Source organism: Poecilia reticulata, linkage group LG8 (genome assembly GCF_000633615.1).
Source record: "Poecilia reticulata strain Guanapo linkage group LG8, Guppy_female_1.0+MT, whole genome shotgun sequence".
NCBI lineage: Eukaryota > Metazoa > Chordata > Actinopteri > Cyprinodontiformes > Poeciliidae > Poecilia > Poecilia reticulata.
Window position 1 is genome coordinate 5,336,044 of NC_024338.1, and position 20,477 is coordinate 5,356,520.

The 20,477-nt window shown below is 38.4% G+C and overlaps 1 protein-coding gene across 1 annotated transcript; it reads left to right on the forward strand.

Annotated features, from left to right (window-relative positions):
• Window positions 1–277: 277 nt before the first annotated feature.
• On the forward strand, window positions 278–18,982 carry gng13b (guanine nucleotide binding protein (G protein), gamma 13b). The gene is made up of 3 exons (XM_008415307.2): window positions 278–747; window positions 13,590–13,716; window positions 14,018–18,982. Exons 2-3 carry the CDS (start codon window positions 13,619–13,621, stop codon window positions 14,121–14,123), a joined length of 204 nt encoding a protein of 67 aa, XP_008413529.1. The 5' UTR covers window positions 278–747; window positions 13,590–13,618; the 3' UTR covers window positions 14,124–18,982.
• Window positions 18,983–20,477: the final 1,495 nt, after the last annotated feature.

Below are 20,477 nucleotides of genomic sequence, written 5' to 3' on the forward strand. Positions count from 1 at the left end.
GGTACAAAACTGGTAGCTACGAGTCTCACTGTATGTTGCTTTCAAGACTTCCCTCAGTGAAAACCTAATGGAGCCGGTGTCCACATTAGGCAGGAACTAAGAGTGTGGCAATAAAAAAAAAATCTCTGCAAAGCGCAGAGAATTCAGACACTTTAAGGTCTGTCCGTCCTTTAAATTGGTGAAGCTGGTCCACTCTCCACGCGCATCCTCGGGGACCACACATGCACCCTCCCAGTATCTCTCCTCCTCCCACTCCCTCTCCCTCGCTCTCGCTTTTCTCTTTCTCTCTCAACACACACACACATAACGGACTCTCTCATATAGGAGGATCCCGGTAGAGAGCCGGAGATTGCACATCAGAGCGAGCACCGAGGCGCACTACTTCTTTAACTTCCTCCTCCTACACTCACACACACACACCTCAGCATCAACAGGAACCTACAAACAAAAACGGGCCAGCTCCAGCTTCATCCTCCTCCAGACACTGACACACTGCCCATCATCTGTTTCACTCCGGAAATCCTGCGGATTTTTTTATTTTTTTTTACCTTCATCTTTCTCTCAGCGGATCAATTAAGGCGCACGCACATTAGGCTGTGCTGCACGGGAAATTTAAAGCGACGGTGTGTTTTAGTGTGCTTTGTAGTGTGTGTGTGTGTGTGTGTGTGTGTGTGTGTGGGTGCTGCAGTGTTCACCTGCATCCTTGACTTGGAACGGAGCAACAGCCGCCGCCGGCGCATCAGTGAGGTAAGAGATGCGACCACCTCCGTTTACCCGCATCATCCCTTCACCGTTCAGCTCGGGCGGTTGTTTTATTCCTTATTCCTGCAGCGAGGAGTCTTTTCTCTTTGCGTGAAACGTAATATTGGAATTCAGTTTGATTTCCATGCTTGTCTGAAGGCAAACCGACGCAAACTCTGCGCAGGATTTGGAATCATTTAGGCGCGATAGTTACTTTTTTTTTTTAAAGTGAATTATTGGTTGATGGGGTTTTTTTTCTATTTCCTGTCCTGCCCAGTTTCAGCTCCTCCACGCTCTCACCTTGTCTGTGGGCCCTGTGGAAGCCACGGCTGTTACATAAAACTTACACTTATCTTATGTTCATCCTTTCCTTCCATCCTCTCTTCCTCGTCTTTCTCTTTGGCCTGAATTGTGAGGGGAAAACTCACAGATATGATCAAAATGTCCAGGATACACTTATAAAACAAACTGTTAGAATTTAACCCTTCATGTAATAATTTATTTAGATTTGATTGAATTTTACTTTAACTGATTTTTCTAAGAAGTTACGAAAGAGACTCCTAAATCTACTTACTCAACAAATTAATTTAATTCTTTTGACATAATTTGCTTAAATTCTTTAAATTATTCAAATCTTTTCTAATCATTCTGGCGTCTACTGACTTTAGAGTCAACAAGTAAACAGCTATTTATTACTTTATACTGGAATAATCAAATTGAAATACAATACTTTGCAACAATGCTCTAAACAATGAAACAATGTACCGTATTTTCCGCATTATAAGGCGCACCTAAAAACCTTCAATTTCCTCAAAAGCCGACAGTGCGCCTTATAATCCGGTGCGCCTTATATATGGACCAATATTTAGCCACAACAGGTCTAGTAACTACGGTAAGCAGCCGCCGACTTCATTTTGCCCGTAGAAGAAGAAGCGCACGGTGCATGCTGGGATAGTTGTCAGAATTCTGGTTTGTTAATAAAGTTTGACTGACCTATCTACCTACGGACCTGATAATCAGGTCGTCTGCAGATCATTTAGCACCACGTTCTCCACGAACATGCTGTGCGCGAACGGAGAAGGGTGACCATCGTCCAGCCACACCCCGGCCCAGTCGCAGAAGGCTCTCCTCGCCGACCGAGTGGGGTGTTGGTGGGGTGGGTGCGGGGAAGAGAGACAGAGACTGCGGCGGCAGCGTGTCGGTTGGTCTGTGTTACCCAGAAAGCAGTTGGGCACAATATCGCAATACCAACACCGTGAGTGAAACAATGGACCTTACCACAGGGGCTGCATTTCATTGGCCAATGCCCATTTCACGTCACAGCGCAGCTACCACGTGCGTGAACGTCTCACAAACACAAGCTACTGTAGTAAACGCATGCTAATGTACATTGTGGATTAGCAGACCGGCAGAAAGTTTTTGCGTCAAGACTCGAAAAAGAATGGTTCTCCACTGTCAGTGGGGAATCTGTACAGGCAATGTCGGGTGTCCTGATCGTATTTGTGGAACTAAAATTCACAGATTTCCAAAATGTGAAACGGAATGCCTTGCTTGGATCAAAGCTTGTGCACAACCGCATTTGCAGCTCAACCGTCATAGGATCAATAAGAACAAAAGATTGTGTGCTGGTGTAAGTATTATTGCTTTGCTTTCTTTGTGTTTAGTGAATGAAAAAAATAAAGTCAATAATAAACACATCCATTATGAAAACCTTTTAGCCAAGTACATCATAATGGCAGTACCGATACAACTTCTATACCTTGAAGCCTGTCTGTTACACAGTCTTCCGTTAGCTGAACAGATCAATATGCAATGTGTACTGTATCTGACATACATTAAAGATTTTATTTTACCTGAAAAGGCTTTTTACTGAACTGTAATCTTGTTAGCCACTCTAGCACCGAGTACAGTGTATAAGGCCTAGGCACATTGGACCATTTACCAACAAGAGAAATCAGTGATTTCAAAAGTAACCCTCAAAACCATGAATGCCCGACTTACCCAGCCTTGCAAGAACAATAGGCATCAGTGATCTTGTCCACAGCTATATTTATCCTGAGGGTCTGAGGATCTGCTGTTTTCCTCATCAACCGGTAGCATTTTGCTGTGACACGCACAATGTTGGAGGCATCGCGTGGCTCAAACACCTTAATGCCGTCCAAAAAAGATGACATGAACTTGTTGGTTCCCCTGTCCATTGTTGTGGCTGATATTTTTAGAAAATCTGGCAGAAATGCCACACTAATCGACTCAGAAATACTCTGCAGAGTCAGTCAAAATGAAAGACGCCATGTTGACATAGAAACTAAGCACCGCAAGGCTTTGTTTGTGAGACATGCAGCCACGTGGGATTTTCGAGGAGCGTTTCTGGGCAGAGCTTGGTAAGGTCCATGACTGAGGCAGCCTACTATATAAAGTACTCGGGGACCACTTCTTTATTATTACACATCCACATTTGTACGGGACGGGTGGCAACCCTAACTGTAGTGTCTTTTCTATGCGCCTTATAATGCGGTGCGCCTTATATATTAAAAAAGTTTTAAAATAGGCCATTCATTGAAGGTACGCCTTATAATCCGGTGCGCCTTATAGTGAGGAAAATAGGATATATGACTAAATCCAGAACCATCTCCTTAAGTATAATATCATTCAAAATAGCTAATATTTTCTGTTGACTTTAGCTGTAAAAGATTTCAACTAGTTGTTTTTATTTTTTGAGTAAATCCTTCATTGAGCGTAATATTTAAACGGTTTGAACCATTTGTATTTTGAGGTCCAAATAAAAAAAATGCAAACCTTGTGAATCATCAACAAATTTGTGTCTGTGAATGCAAAAAAAATTATTTGACTTAAAAGTAACTCTAGTTTAGTTTTAAAGTGTAACTGCTGTAGGTTTACCATAATTTAATGGCTAGAAAAGAGACACTAAATCCCAGCCACAGCTCTCTCCTGCTCAAAGTGAGAGAACACGGAAGTTTGTGTCAATAAAATTCCTTTCAATTTTGCCGCCTTTCCATTCCTGACTATAGACACGTAAGGTGTAGTCGCTGTGGCAAAGATTTTGCTTGTATTGCTTAAAATCATGCTTACAAAAAAGATCTGCGTGTCAAAGGTGAAACACATCTTTATCCCCAAAGTGCTTTGTGGATAAAAGTAAAAATTAACAAACATTTTTATTAAACTAAGTTGTCTGTTTTAACTTTCATGTTAAAAAAGACCAAGACACAATTGTTTTGTGGTTAAGTCATAAAACTGTGCTGAAATGGTTGTTCTTACAAATTAAATTTGAAAACAACTTGTTAAACCTAACATGTAATGTTGTAACAATCCCTTTAAGTTTTTATCAAGTTTTAGGGATTGTTACAATCCCGAGAACGAGACAATACAGGATGACTTTCTTTTTCTGATTTTTTTAGATCTCTTCACACCTTTAGACAGCGCTTCAACTTTTCATATTCTGCAGTACAACTTTTACCATTTCTCTGTTGCTATTGATAGGGTGCGCTGTGATTGTGATGTATCTCAGCGTACCCCTAGTGATGCTTTCTGCCTCTTTCAGCATCTGAGCAACTTGCAGTGCCTACATTTTGATCATGTCTTGTCTGTCAGTCCGTTGACATTTTATCGTCTCTATCGGAAACATAAAATGCCAAACAAATGACTAAACAGTAGTTACTTGTTGCTAGTTATAACTCCTACTAAAACCCCTGCTAAAACGTTAGCAGGCGAAGCCATCCTGACCACAACTAGCTATTGCACACGGGACAGCGGTCATCTCAACGAGAAGAATAGTGATGTTTATATCGCAAGATCTTGTACGACCACATCTTGTTATACCTCTATCAATCTTATAAAAAAAACACAGCTAAAATGTGTTGTTCATCGACACCAACTTCAATAAGTTTATGCAGCACAGCAAATATAAGCTAATGCTAATTTTAGCTAATTTTAGCTAAATTTGACTATAGCATTACCTCTGTTACAAAACTAGCTAAAGCTTGATAAAAACTTAAAGAAACCTTCTCAGCCATAAGTCTTATGACAGTTATTAACTTATACTATGAATATTTTTTAATGATACGAACCATAAATATATCAGGCTTGACATTTACTTATAGACTATGTATACAGAAAATTACTTTGAGTCATCAGCTAACAAAGTGTACAAAATGTCAATCTGGTGGGGACATGAACATGGTTGGTACTAAACATACCTTGGCAGATGGCTCCATTTCTGACCAGAAAAATTCAGTTGCAAAGTGACATGGGTTGAAATGAAAAAGAGCCAATTTCTGAGCACTTTATGCTTATTTTGTCACCGTTTGTTGTAACATTTCCATTTTTTAATAGTTTGGTAACATTGTACTTTTTGGGGTTCAATTTGAAGTTGTAATTTTGTTTCTTTGTTGTAGTCTTTTAACACTTCAAAAAAACATATGCTTCTTGTATTATTTTATTACTACATTGAAGGTGTATACGGTCTATTTCAAGTTGTTTTGTTACACCATAAGTATTTAATGTCCTTATGAAAGTTTTATTACACCATAGGCATTTTGGGTTCTTTGGAAGATGCTTTGTTATTTAGTAGGTGTTTCAGGTTCTTCTGAAAATGTTTAGTTACCTTGTAGACACTCAGGGTTCTCATGAAGGTTTTGTTACATTGCAGGAAGGATCTTTTAGTTGTGGTATTAGTAGCAGGTAATTATTTTGTCTTTGTTAGGGTTGTTTTATAGCACTTTATATTTAGCTAGCAACTCTACAAGTTTGTTCAGCTTTACTGAAACTCTTTTGTTGTGTCTGTTGTACTACATCTGTCCATGGTTATTCCCACTTAAGATATGGTTGTTCTACGTTTACGGTTTATCTTTTTTTCTACTGTTTTCTGTCATCATCACCATTTTACATTTGTGTTCATTCGATTGATTTTTTTCTTAGCTAGCCGCATTGACAGACTCTTGGTCTGCTATGCCCTGCATGTGTACTGCGACCTAGCATACACACATCATTCCATCCAGGCTAATTCCATATCGATTAGACTCTATTGACTAGATATGTCTGAATGCAGACTGATGTGATATCATCTGTTTTGGTTTTCAGGCGCTCGGTTCTCACCAAAGAGCTGAATAGATGAGCTGGCTTTAAAACCTCAAGCACCGTTTCTAAGCGTCAAGAAGTTTTAACCCTTAAAATCATCTCCTTGCCAGTTTAATGAAGAGAAACATCGTCTTTCTTTCTCCGTTTTCACTCTCCGCTGGTCAGAAGAGCTCTGCCTCTTCCTTTCTATTTTTAGCCTCTATTTACAATGCAGTAGCTATAGAAGCAAGAATATCTGCTCACTCTGATCCAGTCTTCTGTCTCTTACATCTTATTATTGTTCCATATTCTTTATTTTAGCTTCCTTTCTTCACTCAGACTCAGAGCCTTTCTGCTTCTTCCTCTTTTTGTTACCTGATACATCCCTCAGAGAACATGTTAAACCCTGGCAACACGCATATCCCCACACACGCGTACACACACGCACACACACACACACACACACACACACACACACACACACACACACACACACACACACACACACACATGCACGCATACAGTAAAAAGGAGAGCTGGGAAGTTGGTAGAGTAGAGGGGAGTAAAGGTTAATCTCTGGATGCTCTGACCCAAATCACTATCTGACCTACATATCACCCCCAAAACAACCACCCCACTGTGCCCTCCTATCTGACACCAAAACTCAGATTATTGCTTTTAAAGCAACATATGCAGTAATACTGATACAAGCTATACCACACTTATACCCAACAAAAAACTGATCTAAGAGACCAAAAAAAGGAGGTTTATTAAATAAATTGTAACAAACTAATGAAAAGTCCAAGTTAAAGTTGCTCTTCAGGTATTCATTTGGTTTCTGTGACTTGCCCACAGACTCATATTTATAGTACTTATTTTGTTCTGATTGATTCACAGGTGTAAAATTTCACACCATAGTCCAATATTTAGTAACATTGCACTGATTTGCAAACTATTTACATATTGTTTTTAAACGTTCTTGAATGATGTCTTTGTCTCGTATTCCTGAAGTCTGGGCCTCCCTTAGGGATGGCATTATTTATCTCCTTAAGGCCTCACCGCCTAATAAATGTTAAAGACTTAAGGAACCCTGTGCAATCAAAAATTCTATATATTTTAAAAGAATTTTAAGCTGTACAGTAAATAYAGTATGCGTGGATAAATTCTCAGGTGATTGGATTGTGAAGATTTTCAGCTTAATTGTTATATTAGGGGAAATAACTGCAATATGATGTTAGTAGTATCCATGGCTTCCGTCAAAATGTGCAGTGATGTATCTTTCATGTTAATACCCTGTACAGGACTGCATTTTGTTATTATGTGGCTAAGCCACATTTTCTACATCCGATTATCAGAAAGACTTTTTGAGTGATGCTCTTTGGTGAACTCCATCTGTTCTTTGATACATAAATCACTTCATCCTCCAATCATTCGCCTTATTTCTGTGTCTTGTATGTATGGGCCTTTGTGGGACCTTAACAAAAAGGTGCTTTTCTAATACACATATAAAATCGACCTCCTCCTGGCAACCTTCCCAGTTCTTTTAGCTTTCAACTGGATGCTAGACTCATAAGCCTCTTCTATACAAAACTGCCATCAAAGAGCAGGAGTGGGTGTTAGACCACTGCCATGTTTACTTATGGTCTGACATAAGATGATTCCCATTTCTATACAAACTAGACTTATAGATTGCATCGAAGGCGTCAGACCACTGGCACAATTGAGGTTGGTGCCAGAGGACCACTTTGAAGAAGTGTGGTTGTAAAAAGTCCAGCAAGGGGAATCAGGTTTTCCACCATAGCAGTTACACTACCTGTTCCTTCTTGGCTCTATTAAAGAACAGACTCAGAGACCATAAAATTGTGCAATGGAAACTCGTCAATTTCACAAAAAACTCTCATTTTTCAATGAAAAGATTTTGCACTAAGATGAGGTGGTTTTTGTGGCAGCTGGTGATCAAAATGTGATCAACAACCAAATATTACTACTGGCAGAAAAACGAAGAAGATGACAGTAGGAGGACAATGGCGCGGCATGTTTTTTAATGACTCATCACATGAACAAACTTATTCAGGTGTGATTTTAATTGCGTCGCTACTTTAACGGAAACACTGCAATTGCGAAATTGAGGGCTTTTTTGACATTAGCGGAACATCGACAAAGTTTAGCGGACATTTGCAATGGGAACGCAACCACTGAGAACACATTCAGAAGTCCCAGTTTCGGGCACAATTTATATATTTAACACTACAGTCTCATGGAAGTGCTATAATGGCTTGGTTTGTATGCTACTGACTAAGAAGAGAAGAAGAAAAAAGGAACCAAAAAAGAAAAAAATACTATGCACCCCAAGATATTCATAGGTGACAGGGAACACAATGATGATCGCTAAAATCCACAAATAATTGAGACCCTGTCTAAAAACATTAATAACTGGCTGTTACAATAGTTCAGACACCAAATACTGTAGAAACTGCCTTAGCACTACCTTAGGAGATAATATATACAGTCTACATTGTCTCTGTTCTTGGAGGTGCAGCCAGTCAGTGAGAAGGAAAATGAATTTCAATCCTGGATTTGCTTTGTAAATGAAAGAGAGATTTTCTTCCAAAATTTTGTAGTGATGTTCCGGAAGACATTTGTGAATAGGTGAGTATTAGTTTGATCTGGCAACTTCTCACCAGGATATCAAAGCAGTTTTTGTCTCGAGAGATAAATAATCCAAATGGAGAAAATTTTTTGGAAAAAGATTCTTTAGTTTCTCGCCAGCAGATAACAAGGATACCATCGTCCGATTCCGGTCATCAGTCGATTCTTTGGGCACCTCCAATCTTTTCTTCATGCTGGGAAAACAGGAATCAAAGATTTTGAAATGTATTAGTATTGGACTGGAGATTCCCAGATGGCATCGCAGACGTTTAACTGCAGTACAGTTGGAAAACCTTTGAAGAGGACAGTTTGCTGATCAGATTAGGGTATTTCCTGTTACTGATAATCTTTTTAAATCCCACAACTGAAAAGTTTCGACCGTTCCACAAAGACCTCTCTAAACAAATCTTACACTGACTTTATAAAGTCGCCAGTAACGGTGATCATTACAAGCAACTGGCTGGACCTCACTGAAAGAGAATGTGGAGAGGCTACTAATGCATAGAGTAATGGATTAACTGTTTCAAATGTGTGTAAATGCACAGAGAGCACTTAGCGAGAGGGCATTTGTAGAAGACAGCAGGAGACAGACGGACATCGGAAATTTGAGCGCAGTGAAAGGTACAAAGTGAGTCTGCAGCTGAAAGGAAAGCTGAATCGACTAATTATTTGGTCTTAAGCTTTACAGCGTATGACGACACTAAACCAATGACCCAACAATAATCTTTCCTTTATTAACATTGTGTTGTGTTTGAGGTGGTTCAGAACATGAATATAGGCAAATTTACATGGCTGAGTTTTCAGTGACTCGGCAAGTAATCTGAGACGGCAAGGGAGAAAGGACAATAGAAAAGCAAAGGGAGGGTTATATTATATACAGGTGGAAGAGGATGAAAGAGAAAACACTGTTTAGATACCACATCTTTAGAATTTCATACTCTTGTTTTGCGATCAAAAATTCAAACACACTAACACATTAATATTGTAATATTTAAGCTCCTCTGATGTGCAACTTTATACATTTTCTTGCATTTTCAATCCCTAGAAAGTCTGGTCCGTTTTGAGGCATAATCGATGCTGACCAAACAAGCAAACTCTGGTCAGCATAAAAACCTTTTCGCTCAGCTAATTTGAACTCTGTTGCGGTTCAGATGCATATGTTAACACCAAGCGGACCAGAGGATGCTCCAAAAGCAGGAAACAGACTATGGGGCACAGCATTCTGGGGAAATACAACAAAACAAACAAAACAAATGCGTGAGTCTATTGCTAGCAGGAGAAATGACTCGTTTTGCCAAAACCAAAATAGAAATCCTACAACTGCTAAAATTGGACCCTACTCCATTTTTGTTCAGATTTTATTAAGAAGAAAGTTGCGCTCATTGTCTTCTTCAGAGGTCTTTCTGTTTCCGTCCATGATTATTGGTGCAGCGCCACCACAAGCGAGTGGCTGAACAGGCTTTTCAGAGTGTTTAGTTCGTTTGACATGGTGCAGTGTGAAAATGAACCACAGCAGCTGAACATATAACAAAATTGCAGTTTTGAACCCCAATTTTGAATCGAACTGAATCTACTGGACAATCGGGTATAAAAATACTCCTAATGTCCACACTGTTAACCTGGGACTACTAATGATATTCTAAAATCACAGCGCCATCACGTGGCCTGGCATGTGGAACTTTTTCCCAGTCAGCATCTGAAACTACAGGAAGTTTCCAGGCAGCGTTCTCGTGTAAACCTAGCCTCAGAATCTACTGTGATTTCAGTGACAGGAACACGTGGGCAACCTGCAATGCAGCTAAAAATGTAGCAGAAAGTAGAGAAAAGAGAGCTCTTTAGATGCATATGGTAAATAAATATTTGCCAGTAAGGAAATAGGGGGTAAAGTGCTAACAGAGGTATGAAAGAGAAAATGATCGATGGAGTCAGACAAAAGAAAACATCCAGTCCTGCTGCTGTCTCCGGAGGATGCAGCTGAAATCTGATCTAAGGCAGGAAGTAGCCATCACTCTACCTCCCTGTCTGCCGAACACTAGAAGGAGACACACATCATGGTGTAATATTGCATCTGATGTTTTACTCCTATTAACTAAAGGACACACGCGACTGGCCTATTAATTCTCTGCTGTTTTAATCTCTTTTAGTCGCAGTCCAGCCTCTTTTGAAACCACTTTTTTCCTCCCTTCCTGTTTAATTGGATTTTACAACAATGTGCAAAAAAAGGGATCATCATTCTCTTTTAGGTAATAAGTAGTCACTCTTGTTTTATAGAACAGGAGTCACAGTTACAGCTCTGGGCTTTTTGCAGCAGTTGGCAGCAACAATAAAAGTTTTTATGTAGAGCAAATGAAAATAAGAATAATGGGAGAAAATCCATGGATTTGTAGAAAAAAAAAGGAAAAAAATTGTTCAGCACATTGTATCATTCTTCAAGTGATGGCTCAGAGTTTTAAAAGTGAGGTTCTGCTAAATAATGAAAAGCTGGTAATATCTTACCAGATAACTATTTATGTTTTTATTTGGTGTAAAATCAGACCAGAGGCCTAAACTGAGAGAAGTTCAAAACAATTTCAATATTGATTTATTGTTGTTATGATGATTAATCTCTCTCTTTCTCACTGATTATTTCTGTTTTTATTTTAATTATGTAAAGCACTTTGAAATGCCTTGCTGCTGAAATGTGCTATACAAATAAAATTTGATTGATTGATTGATTGATACTGATTAATGATGTTTTTTTTAAAAACTGTCCTTATCGTCAGGATTGCTGTTTTTACCATTTTCCTCAAAATTTATCCAATGATACAAATCTCACTTCCTTATATGACTGGCATCCAAAAGAAAAGTATTACAAACTAAGTTCTATATTTGTGCTTATGATTGCTGTACCATGCAGTCACACCCAAATCATTTTATTGTTATCACAATACTACCAGGAAATATCGTGATAAAACTTTTAAGTCCATAACACCCACCTCAAGTTTAAGATGAAAAAAAAAATGGATCAGTTTTGAAACCATATATTTTTAAAACCAGTCATGTTGACTTTCTATTACTGGAAGGAAGTTTATATTTTCTTATCAGATTTTTTTACTGGGTTTTGTAGTTCTTTTCGGTCCAGATTAAGAGGGAATACGTTGGAAAAGGTAGGATGTGGCTGCTGAAGGTGTTCAGTACTTGACTCCTACTCGGAGGTTTGGGGTTTGAGTCCCATTGGAGACCTTCTATTTTTAGGTTTTGACTATGCCGGAGGTTTTGTGTGGGAGGAGCTAAGCGGGCAGCAGGACATTTATCCTCCGCATTTTTAGTTGCTTTTGTCTTTACCAGAGTTCTGCCTCAGCTTTAACATGGACTCAAATGAATGATAAAAACAATGAATTTAAAGATGAAAAATATGAACTATGAAAGTTTTTTTTAAATCACACTTCCCATTCAGTGAAATAGAGGGTAAATTCAAAGCTGCTATGTTCTGCCTCTGCATTCACTAAATCCTCAATTGCATAAATTACAAAGCCTAAAAAGTTGTTTTTTTCTGTGCTGAAGCATCTCAGTTTTTAGTGCATATGAGATCCCCTATCATCTGAAGCTCGCATAGATATGGTTGTGCATATTGTTACACAAGTAGAAGGAGAAAGACAAGAGGGGCACAGTGTTACTGGGACAGTTTAATGGCTACAGAATGTGGGTGTGGAGTGGGAACAGAAGTCAGAAAAAAAAAACAGCAGAAGAGGATGAAGGCCAGATTATTGTGAGGAGATAACCACAGCCATGTTTGGCAATCTGGAGTTTTCTAGCATGCTGTTAATATTTCTTTTATTGGTTTTTGATGTTCAGATTCATGTATGTTATAATCTTAAAAAGGAGATATTGTACATATTTTCTAGCGTCATTTTATAGCACAACAGAGTAACTATGTTGTCTTCAGTTGTTATAAAAATCCAGTACATATCAAAACTAACAAAAGAAATTTGTCTTTGCAGTTTAATGCTTTGAAATTGGCCCCTGTCTCTTTAAGAAGCATCTCACTATCTGGGAGCTGACAGAGTTTCATTTCATTTTATTTCGTTTATTTGTAGCTAAACAATAAAGGTTTTTTTGTCACTGTGCTGAAAAATTCCATGTATTTATTTTTCAATTATCATCAATACCGACTGATATGAAATGCTTATATTGCTTTTTTTTTCTTTTTTTGCCTTGTCACCCAACCCTACAGAACGCTTTAATGGTTTGGAAATTATTACGTTTTGAAACCTTGGTATATACTGCAGTGGAAAAGTATTTGCTGTCTTAAAAAATGTATTTGATTTTAGTTTTTTTTTTGTGACACATTGAAATCTTAAGCAGATATAATACCTGACATAAGTAACCTGAGAAATACAAAATTCTGTTTTTAAATTATGTCAATTGATTTAAGTTATCAAAAGAGACATCAACGTAACATTACCAGCACCATATATGATTCTGTACCATACCATGCCACGCCGCGCTACGCATCTCGTTACTAGTAACTTGACTTGAAAAGTATACATAAATTTCAATCAATTATTATCTTACATGTCACTGTTTATATGCTGACTTGATGCCTACAGTCAGTTATACTTTACTGACATCAAAATGTGAAAGACAAAATTGTCTATTAAAGAATCAAATCTAGCCACCGGATGTTCTGTTTGCCTTTCACACGTTTTTCTTGCCTCAGTAATCTCTCCAGTCTCAGTGGATGTAAAGGTGAGAGGAAGATTCGGTCACACATAGACTTCCATGGGAATTGGGACAGTGCAAAAGTACATGCTGTTCTTTCTCTCCTTTCTGGCAGGAAAATCCAAATGTTTTCCAGTTTCTCTCTCTATGTCTTCTACTAATCTACTTTATCATAAGTAACCCTGATAGAAAGAAATTAAAAGTGTTTTTATTTATAAAAAAAGAAAACAACATTTGAACAAGATTACTAAARGAAATGGATTTTGTTTTCCAGTTTTTTATGGAGTAGCAATTGTAACTGCTCAGCAGGAAGCCAGTTGTTCTTTGTTGTGATCTTGCCGCAGGGCACTGATGTATGGAGTCGGCTTTCTGTTTGAACAGTGTGCTATATAAATATAACTCTGGTCTCATCTCTATATGCGCAGGTAGAACAACCATATATCAAGCTGCAGCCATGGATGAGATGGACCTGCCCCAGATGAAGAAGGAGGTGGAGAGCCTCAAATACCAGCTGGCCTTCAAACGAGAGAAATCCTCCAAAACGGTCACAGAGTGAGTATACAGGCCTCAGCTGCAAACCCTTACAGAGAAATGTCTGCAAGGTCTGACTGCACCATACCTGCATTCATACCTGTTGTACACMWTACAAATGCCATATCATGTTATACCATATTGCACCACAACATAATATGCCATTCTATACTACCATACCATACCATACCATACCATACCATACCATACCATACCATACCATACCATACCATACCATACCATACCATACCATACCATACCATACCANACCATGACATACTGGGAATAAAATAATGTTTTTCATTTCTTTCTTTCTACAAAGTTTGGTCAAGTGGATTGAGGACGGCGTTCCCGAGGATCCCTTTCTAAACCCAGAGCTGATGAAGAACAACCCATGGGTGGAGAAAGGCAAATGCATCCTCCTCTAGGGAGAAGAAGCATCCATCCTCCCAGGACCTCCCGTGTCAACAGTAACCCTACAGATGACCCCTGAATCCGACCCGGACTGTGAGGGCAGTGGCCGGACAGCGCCCAATGTGCCCTCACCATGAATGTACTACAGCTGTTACCCCCCACCKCACCCTAGACACAYGCACACACACAACCACAAGGGCACAGAAACACTCACTGACACTCGCACACATCATCGCTCTAAACCTTGTCTGACTCTTTCTCTGCAAGTTTATTCCTGCCATAGCAATCTAGCATTACTATGATATGAGAGCAACAATCATTACTTGTACTACACTGGTTTGTATGAATATACTGTTTGATTATTTATTTATTCTGCTGCCATTTGCAATCTTGTTTTTTTTAAGTCCCACTTTAATGCGTTAGTSATGTGTAATACAATGTTGAATCACATTCTCACTGCCAGACTGACTGCAGGTSGAAGAAATGTAAGACTTTCATTATCATTAAAAACATCGTCATATTTACTTACTTTKAACTAAAATGAGAGATTTCCCAAGTAAAGAGGTTAGCAAAAGAAAAAAAATGATTAAAACAGAGAATTCACCAATAACAATGCTTAACAGTGAGTAAGTAACTCTTTCAATACAAACATTTGCTTTTATTTGTAATTGACGTAGACAGACATAAAAATACGAACAGCAGAGAAAGACCTTGTAAATCTTAGCTAAACGTTATCTGTTAGCAAACAGTTCAATTTAGGTCCAATCCATGCTAACAAAATAGTTTGCAGAATGGAGCATGCAAATGGACATGTTGAATGACCCTTTTCAAAGTTTGGAATAAAAAAGTCTGATTTGAGTATACTTGATGATGAAGTAGCCCAGTTYGTGCAGATTGCTTTCCAAGCAAGACCAACAAATCAGCCATTATCATGGGTTTTTGCTTCAGTTTTTTCTCCCTCTGCCACCATAAAATTCAACTGCAAGCTAGAAATTGAAACCATGAGCTGTCTGTATGCTAGCCSTACGTTAGRCGTAATGTTAGTCCTTTAAAATAATTGACTCCTCCTAGYATGGCATTGGTAATTAAACTTTTCACTAGATTTGTAAAATTTGTTTGGTTAATTGTTTTTGAGAAACTCTTGTTTTCTTTCCAGACTGATGGATGTTAGCAACATTATGTTTTGCTTTTTGAGTTCTTTTAGCYTAATTTGTGTTGTCAGAAAGGCACTACTGAAGTGATTTCTTAATGCTACAGATCTGGCAGTCATCACGCCTAGAGCTGAAATGAAGAAAAAAATATCTAYTTCAAAAAATATCCGTAGAGGTGTAGTTTGAGTTTCAGTATAAAAGCTAACTTGATAATTTATTAGCTGTCCAGTCCTTATAAAATGTAACAGCGAAGCATACTGAAATACAACAAAATGTCTCTGGGTTTAACTCTGCTAGCATATTAGCAAAGTTAGCGTAGCATAAACGTGAAAGTCATGAAGTACAGCTTTTTTAAACAACAAAAAAGAATGAACTTTTGGACAAGTGAAATACAATAAAAATTTAAAAAGCACCCCTCACAAATTGTAAAAAGAAGTTTTGTTATAGCATTATATTTAGACACCTCACACTATAACTGTAGCCCCCTTGCTGCAGCACTCACAGTAACATAGTTTTTTTCTGGTCACCAAATTATGAAAACACAAGAGCAAAATGAGTCAAAATGACTGGATCTACAATAGCTGCCTGGACTGGGGCAGAGGGTGATTAATCTGCTGCTTTATACAGGGGCTACAAAACATTTTTACAATTAGTTAGGCTGCCCAAAATGTATTTCATAAACATAATGAAAACATTTGTCGTAGGTGAAGATATCATATAGAAACACAGCAATCAATGTAAGTGTAGCTAGCAGCCTGCTGCTTRCTAAGTGTGCTGCTACAGGTCCAAGTAGCTAATGTTTTCCTGTGGTGTAAAAATCTGACTTTTGCCCTATGAGACTGACAAGAAATCTCTTAAACAACCACTTTAGTTGTAACACTCTCCTACTGAATGTGGCTACTACAGCTGATTGAAGAATACCTCCGTGAGTATACTTAGCAAAGTTTGTGCAGACTACGCTAGCACCCAAGCTGCTTCCAAAACTAGCTTCCTGTTATGTATGACTGCTGCCCTTTTCAGATTAAAAAAAGCTTCATTTCAAGGACAATCATGATATTGTGATTTAGCTTGAATGTCATGACGCCGGTAGTTCTCCAAGCGTAGTCATAGCAAAGTGAAACTCTGGGTCTCTGGGGCGGGTTTAGGTTTCTGCTTCCTCTCATCCTGAACCGCAGCCCCTAAAGACCACGCACAACCGTGGAGACCAACACAAGAAACCTTTCACACGCATCCCTCCTCACATGTATAGACGGACCCCTTTAACTTATTAACTTATTTATTTATTTATTGAAGAGAACTTTCCTTAACCTTGAGCTTTTTTATATAGTTGCAACCTTTCCTCTTTCTGTCCTCCTAAAAAAAAAAAACGAATAAAAAAATAAAAGAAAATCACAACAAAAAAAAGCTTCACCTTGCCAGATCACCATCTACTACTGCCTTGTACACAGTTTCCTTAAAACGAGAATGTAAATATGTGGCATGAGGTTCCGACATCACTGCTGACCTCAGAGGTGGCCTGTGAGTGCATGTGACTGCAATCTTATGTTTATGTGTGCATACTTTCAGAAACAAATCTGGGCAAGAGGCTCCCATGTGGGCTGCGAAGCGCAAATGCAGCTGCATCGCACACGCGCGCACACGCATGGGAGGCAGAACAGATCWGCAAMAACACACACTCACACACACAAACACAAATGCACGCTACTCAGTGAGAATGTGTACCAAGGGAGGCTTGGCAAGGMCAACGGAGTCTGGACGCGACTTGGGACAGCAGAGCTTCACATCTTCTATGTACTGTAGTAAATCAGATTCAGTTTGTGTTTCAGCGGCTGCTCCTGGGAGTTTTAATCTACTTCCAAATCAGTTTGAATTATATTTTAACTTTTTTTTCTTTTTTTTTTTGCTATCATCAAGAGTTCCTAAGTAAGTTTAATCTACCCATGGGCTGTGAAAACATGTTTTACAGACCAAAAAATTGTTAGCCATAACAACAAAACTTTAAAAATAACCAGTTGTGTTCAAAGTGACAGGCCTACACAATGCAAGCAAGGTCAAAACATAAAGAAAAAAAATGCTATATTTGTTATTCTACAAAAAGTATCAGAAAAGATATGTTTAAGTACTCCAAGGAATTTTCTCTCCTGTAAAACGACCTCTTGACGCAAACTGACTCATGGTCCCTATGCAATAAATGGGCCAGCATCGTAATATGAGTAACATTTCCATACCACGACAACACCATACCGCGTTTCCATCAATGTTATTTTTTTAATTCTCATTTTAAAATATCTTAAACAGCAAAATTCAAAATAACTTACTCAATTTCACAAAAAAATGTTTTTACACTTGCTTGAGGCGTTTTTTTTTTAGCTTTTTCAAAAAAAAGAGACAATGCGCTGAAGGGAAGACAGAAGAACATTTGCTGATCCGTTCTGATGTAGCGAACTTTTACCTCACTTGACTGATCATTTGTTTCTGCTGTCGGCGTTTGCAGTTATTTCTCCAGACATCATGTAACATCGCAGATACCAGGTGACAAGACAGAACATTTAGCAACACATTCCTGAAAACCTCTCTCTATTTTTCTGGGACGTGTGGTCCATGCTAGTTCACAACCTCTACTTCCTCTTTACTACAACCATGTGTAGCGTTAATATCTAACAAAGTCACGTTTTGGGTAGCCTGGTTGATTCGCTTCAAACCAATAGTAATAAAAACGCCTATTTTACTTTTTTGGGTTTTTTTTGCGACATTTTAAAAAGTTCGCTCAAAATTCACATGATAATTGAACGGAAACATAGCTACTGTCTGTACCTCCTAAACTCAAATAGACTAACTTTGCGTGGGCCTTTGTAATCTTTTAAACACATAATTTTTTTCAACAGTGATATTTGTTTCTTCATCTTTACATAAATGCTGCCTCTTTGATGCCATGTCAATAGTTGAACTCCACACAGCTTCAAAMGGACCGCTTTCAGTGATTCTATTGCACTGAGCCAGCAGACTGGCTGTTGGGTCTCTTGGTTTCTACTACTATACCACAGCTGCTAGTAAACTATTCGTAATGTGTAACAGTTTGTGAATCAGTAGTCCAGTGAAAGCAGTCATTGGACTAGTGATTGGAGTAGAAGTGTTGTTACTTTGAACACAACTGAATCCACAAAATGACATCTCAACAAAGATCTAGAACAATGTTCCTACTATGGAAGAGCTTCCATTGACTTTCAATTTGCTTCTGGGCTTCAGGGTTGTAGCCTTTGTACCGTCCACAAGAGTCCTACTGATTATGGTCTTCAATTCTGTAATTTAAAATAACTTTAAYATTGAAAGGACTGAAACGTGCTCAGTCCTAAGGGGATCACATGGAAAAGCACTAAATTGTCTGGACTAAACCGACAAAAGACGTACATGAGAGGACTCCTGCCTCTGCCTGTCCCTTGTCTGTTTCACGTCCTGCTTCTGTAGCTTTWCTTGTTTGGTTTGTTTTTCGAAGATCTGAACTTGGATGTGGATGTCTACTATTATAACATTACGACTGTATAAGACCTTGTCTAGATATTTAGCAACATATTCTATGTGGGAGTGCTTTGGAAAAATTATGCATCAGATCAAAAAGTCCTAGTATAAGAATGACAATGAGCAATAAATTATAGACCGTTTTTTTATTGAATGTTTTACAAAAACATTTACCTTACTGAATAAAGTAGAAGATTTTTAGACAATCTGGTTGTCTTGGCTGTTTTTTTATACTATAATAAATTCCTCTGTTGTACTAGAGATCTGCCAGCTGACGCAGAGACGGCCCTCAAGAACAAACGAAGTCTGAAAACTGAGGCAGGATTTTTTATAAGACTTGTTTTCATCTTTCAGCAGGACAAAAGCATTAAACGTTCAATCAGGGTAACATCGAATTGGTTTAAATTAGAGATGCACGATGTATCGGCATCAACATCGGTATCGGACRATGTTAGTCGTTTTTTKAACATATCAGCATACTTCTCATAARCAGACCCCGGTCAATGTGAACATGGTGGTCATGAAGTAGCGTAGGTGATGTGGTCGCTTTTACAGAGTCAAAATTKTATAAAAATATAGGATATYAGTAAATATCGGTTGGCCAAAAGAGCAGTGATAATATCAGACATCAATATTGGCTAAAMTKTTTATATCAGTGCATCCTTAGAKTAGATTAGTGCCTATCCRTGTGACAGAATAGCCCAGTCAAAGTCCAAAMCCAAGTGAGGATTTATGGCAAGACTTGAAAATTAATGCTGACAGATGTTCTGCACCCAGTTTGACACAAGCTGAGCCAATTTGTAGAGAAAAATACATGCTGTACTTTTCAGAAATGTTAACGGTATGCACTAGATTGTGTTAGTCTTTCCTGTTCGATCCCGATAAAATACACGGAAGTTTGAATTTATGGTGTGACAAAATGTGTTGAACTTAAAGAGGTGTGAGTATCTTTTGCAACCACTGCACCCACACCTCAGATGATGGAAAAGGTAGGAATCATTGGAAGGAGTGACGGGAAAAAACGAGGCGGCTGAGAAAAATAGAGATTTATTGCAACTGATCTGCAAGAGTTCCTCATCTGCTGCAGCCGTCGTCTATATTTATAATGATAAATGTTTAAATGAATGTGTTAACCTTATTTTTACTGTAGTAGATCAAATGTCGACACAAGGAAAGACTGAAAAACAGAATGCCGAGCAGGAGAACAKACCACAAAGAAAGAGACAATGCAAACACTTCCTCCACTCTACAGCTTCTACAGATCATGAATAATAGAGAACAGAATATATGGAAGGACYTTTTACCTCCTGTCAGAACTTTTTGGTCTCTATTTCTGTCCGACTGAGGTTTTTTCTATGCCCTGTACATTCCTTACTCTTTACTCAGTGTCAGTCCACACAGTGGATTTTAAAATATGAACTGATGTAGCAAAATATAACCAGCTTCTATAACAAAAAAATGTGTGTAATAGATTGAAACATGTCATTCAKTCCACATTTAATTTTGATGAAGYTCTCTCTCCTTGAACGTTCTTCTGAGATGCACCATTGTTCAGGCGAAAGGTCACTAAAAGACAATGTAGTTGRCTTGTAATTTGACTGAATTTGACTTTTTAAAGTTGCATTTAAACCTYGTGTCACCAGCCAGGCTTTCTGCTCCATTGTGTAAGACCACCTGATACCAAATTAGCTATTTGTTCAG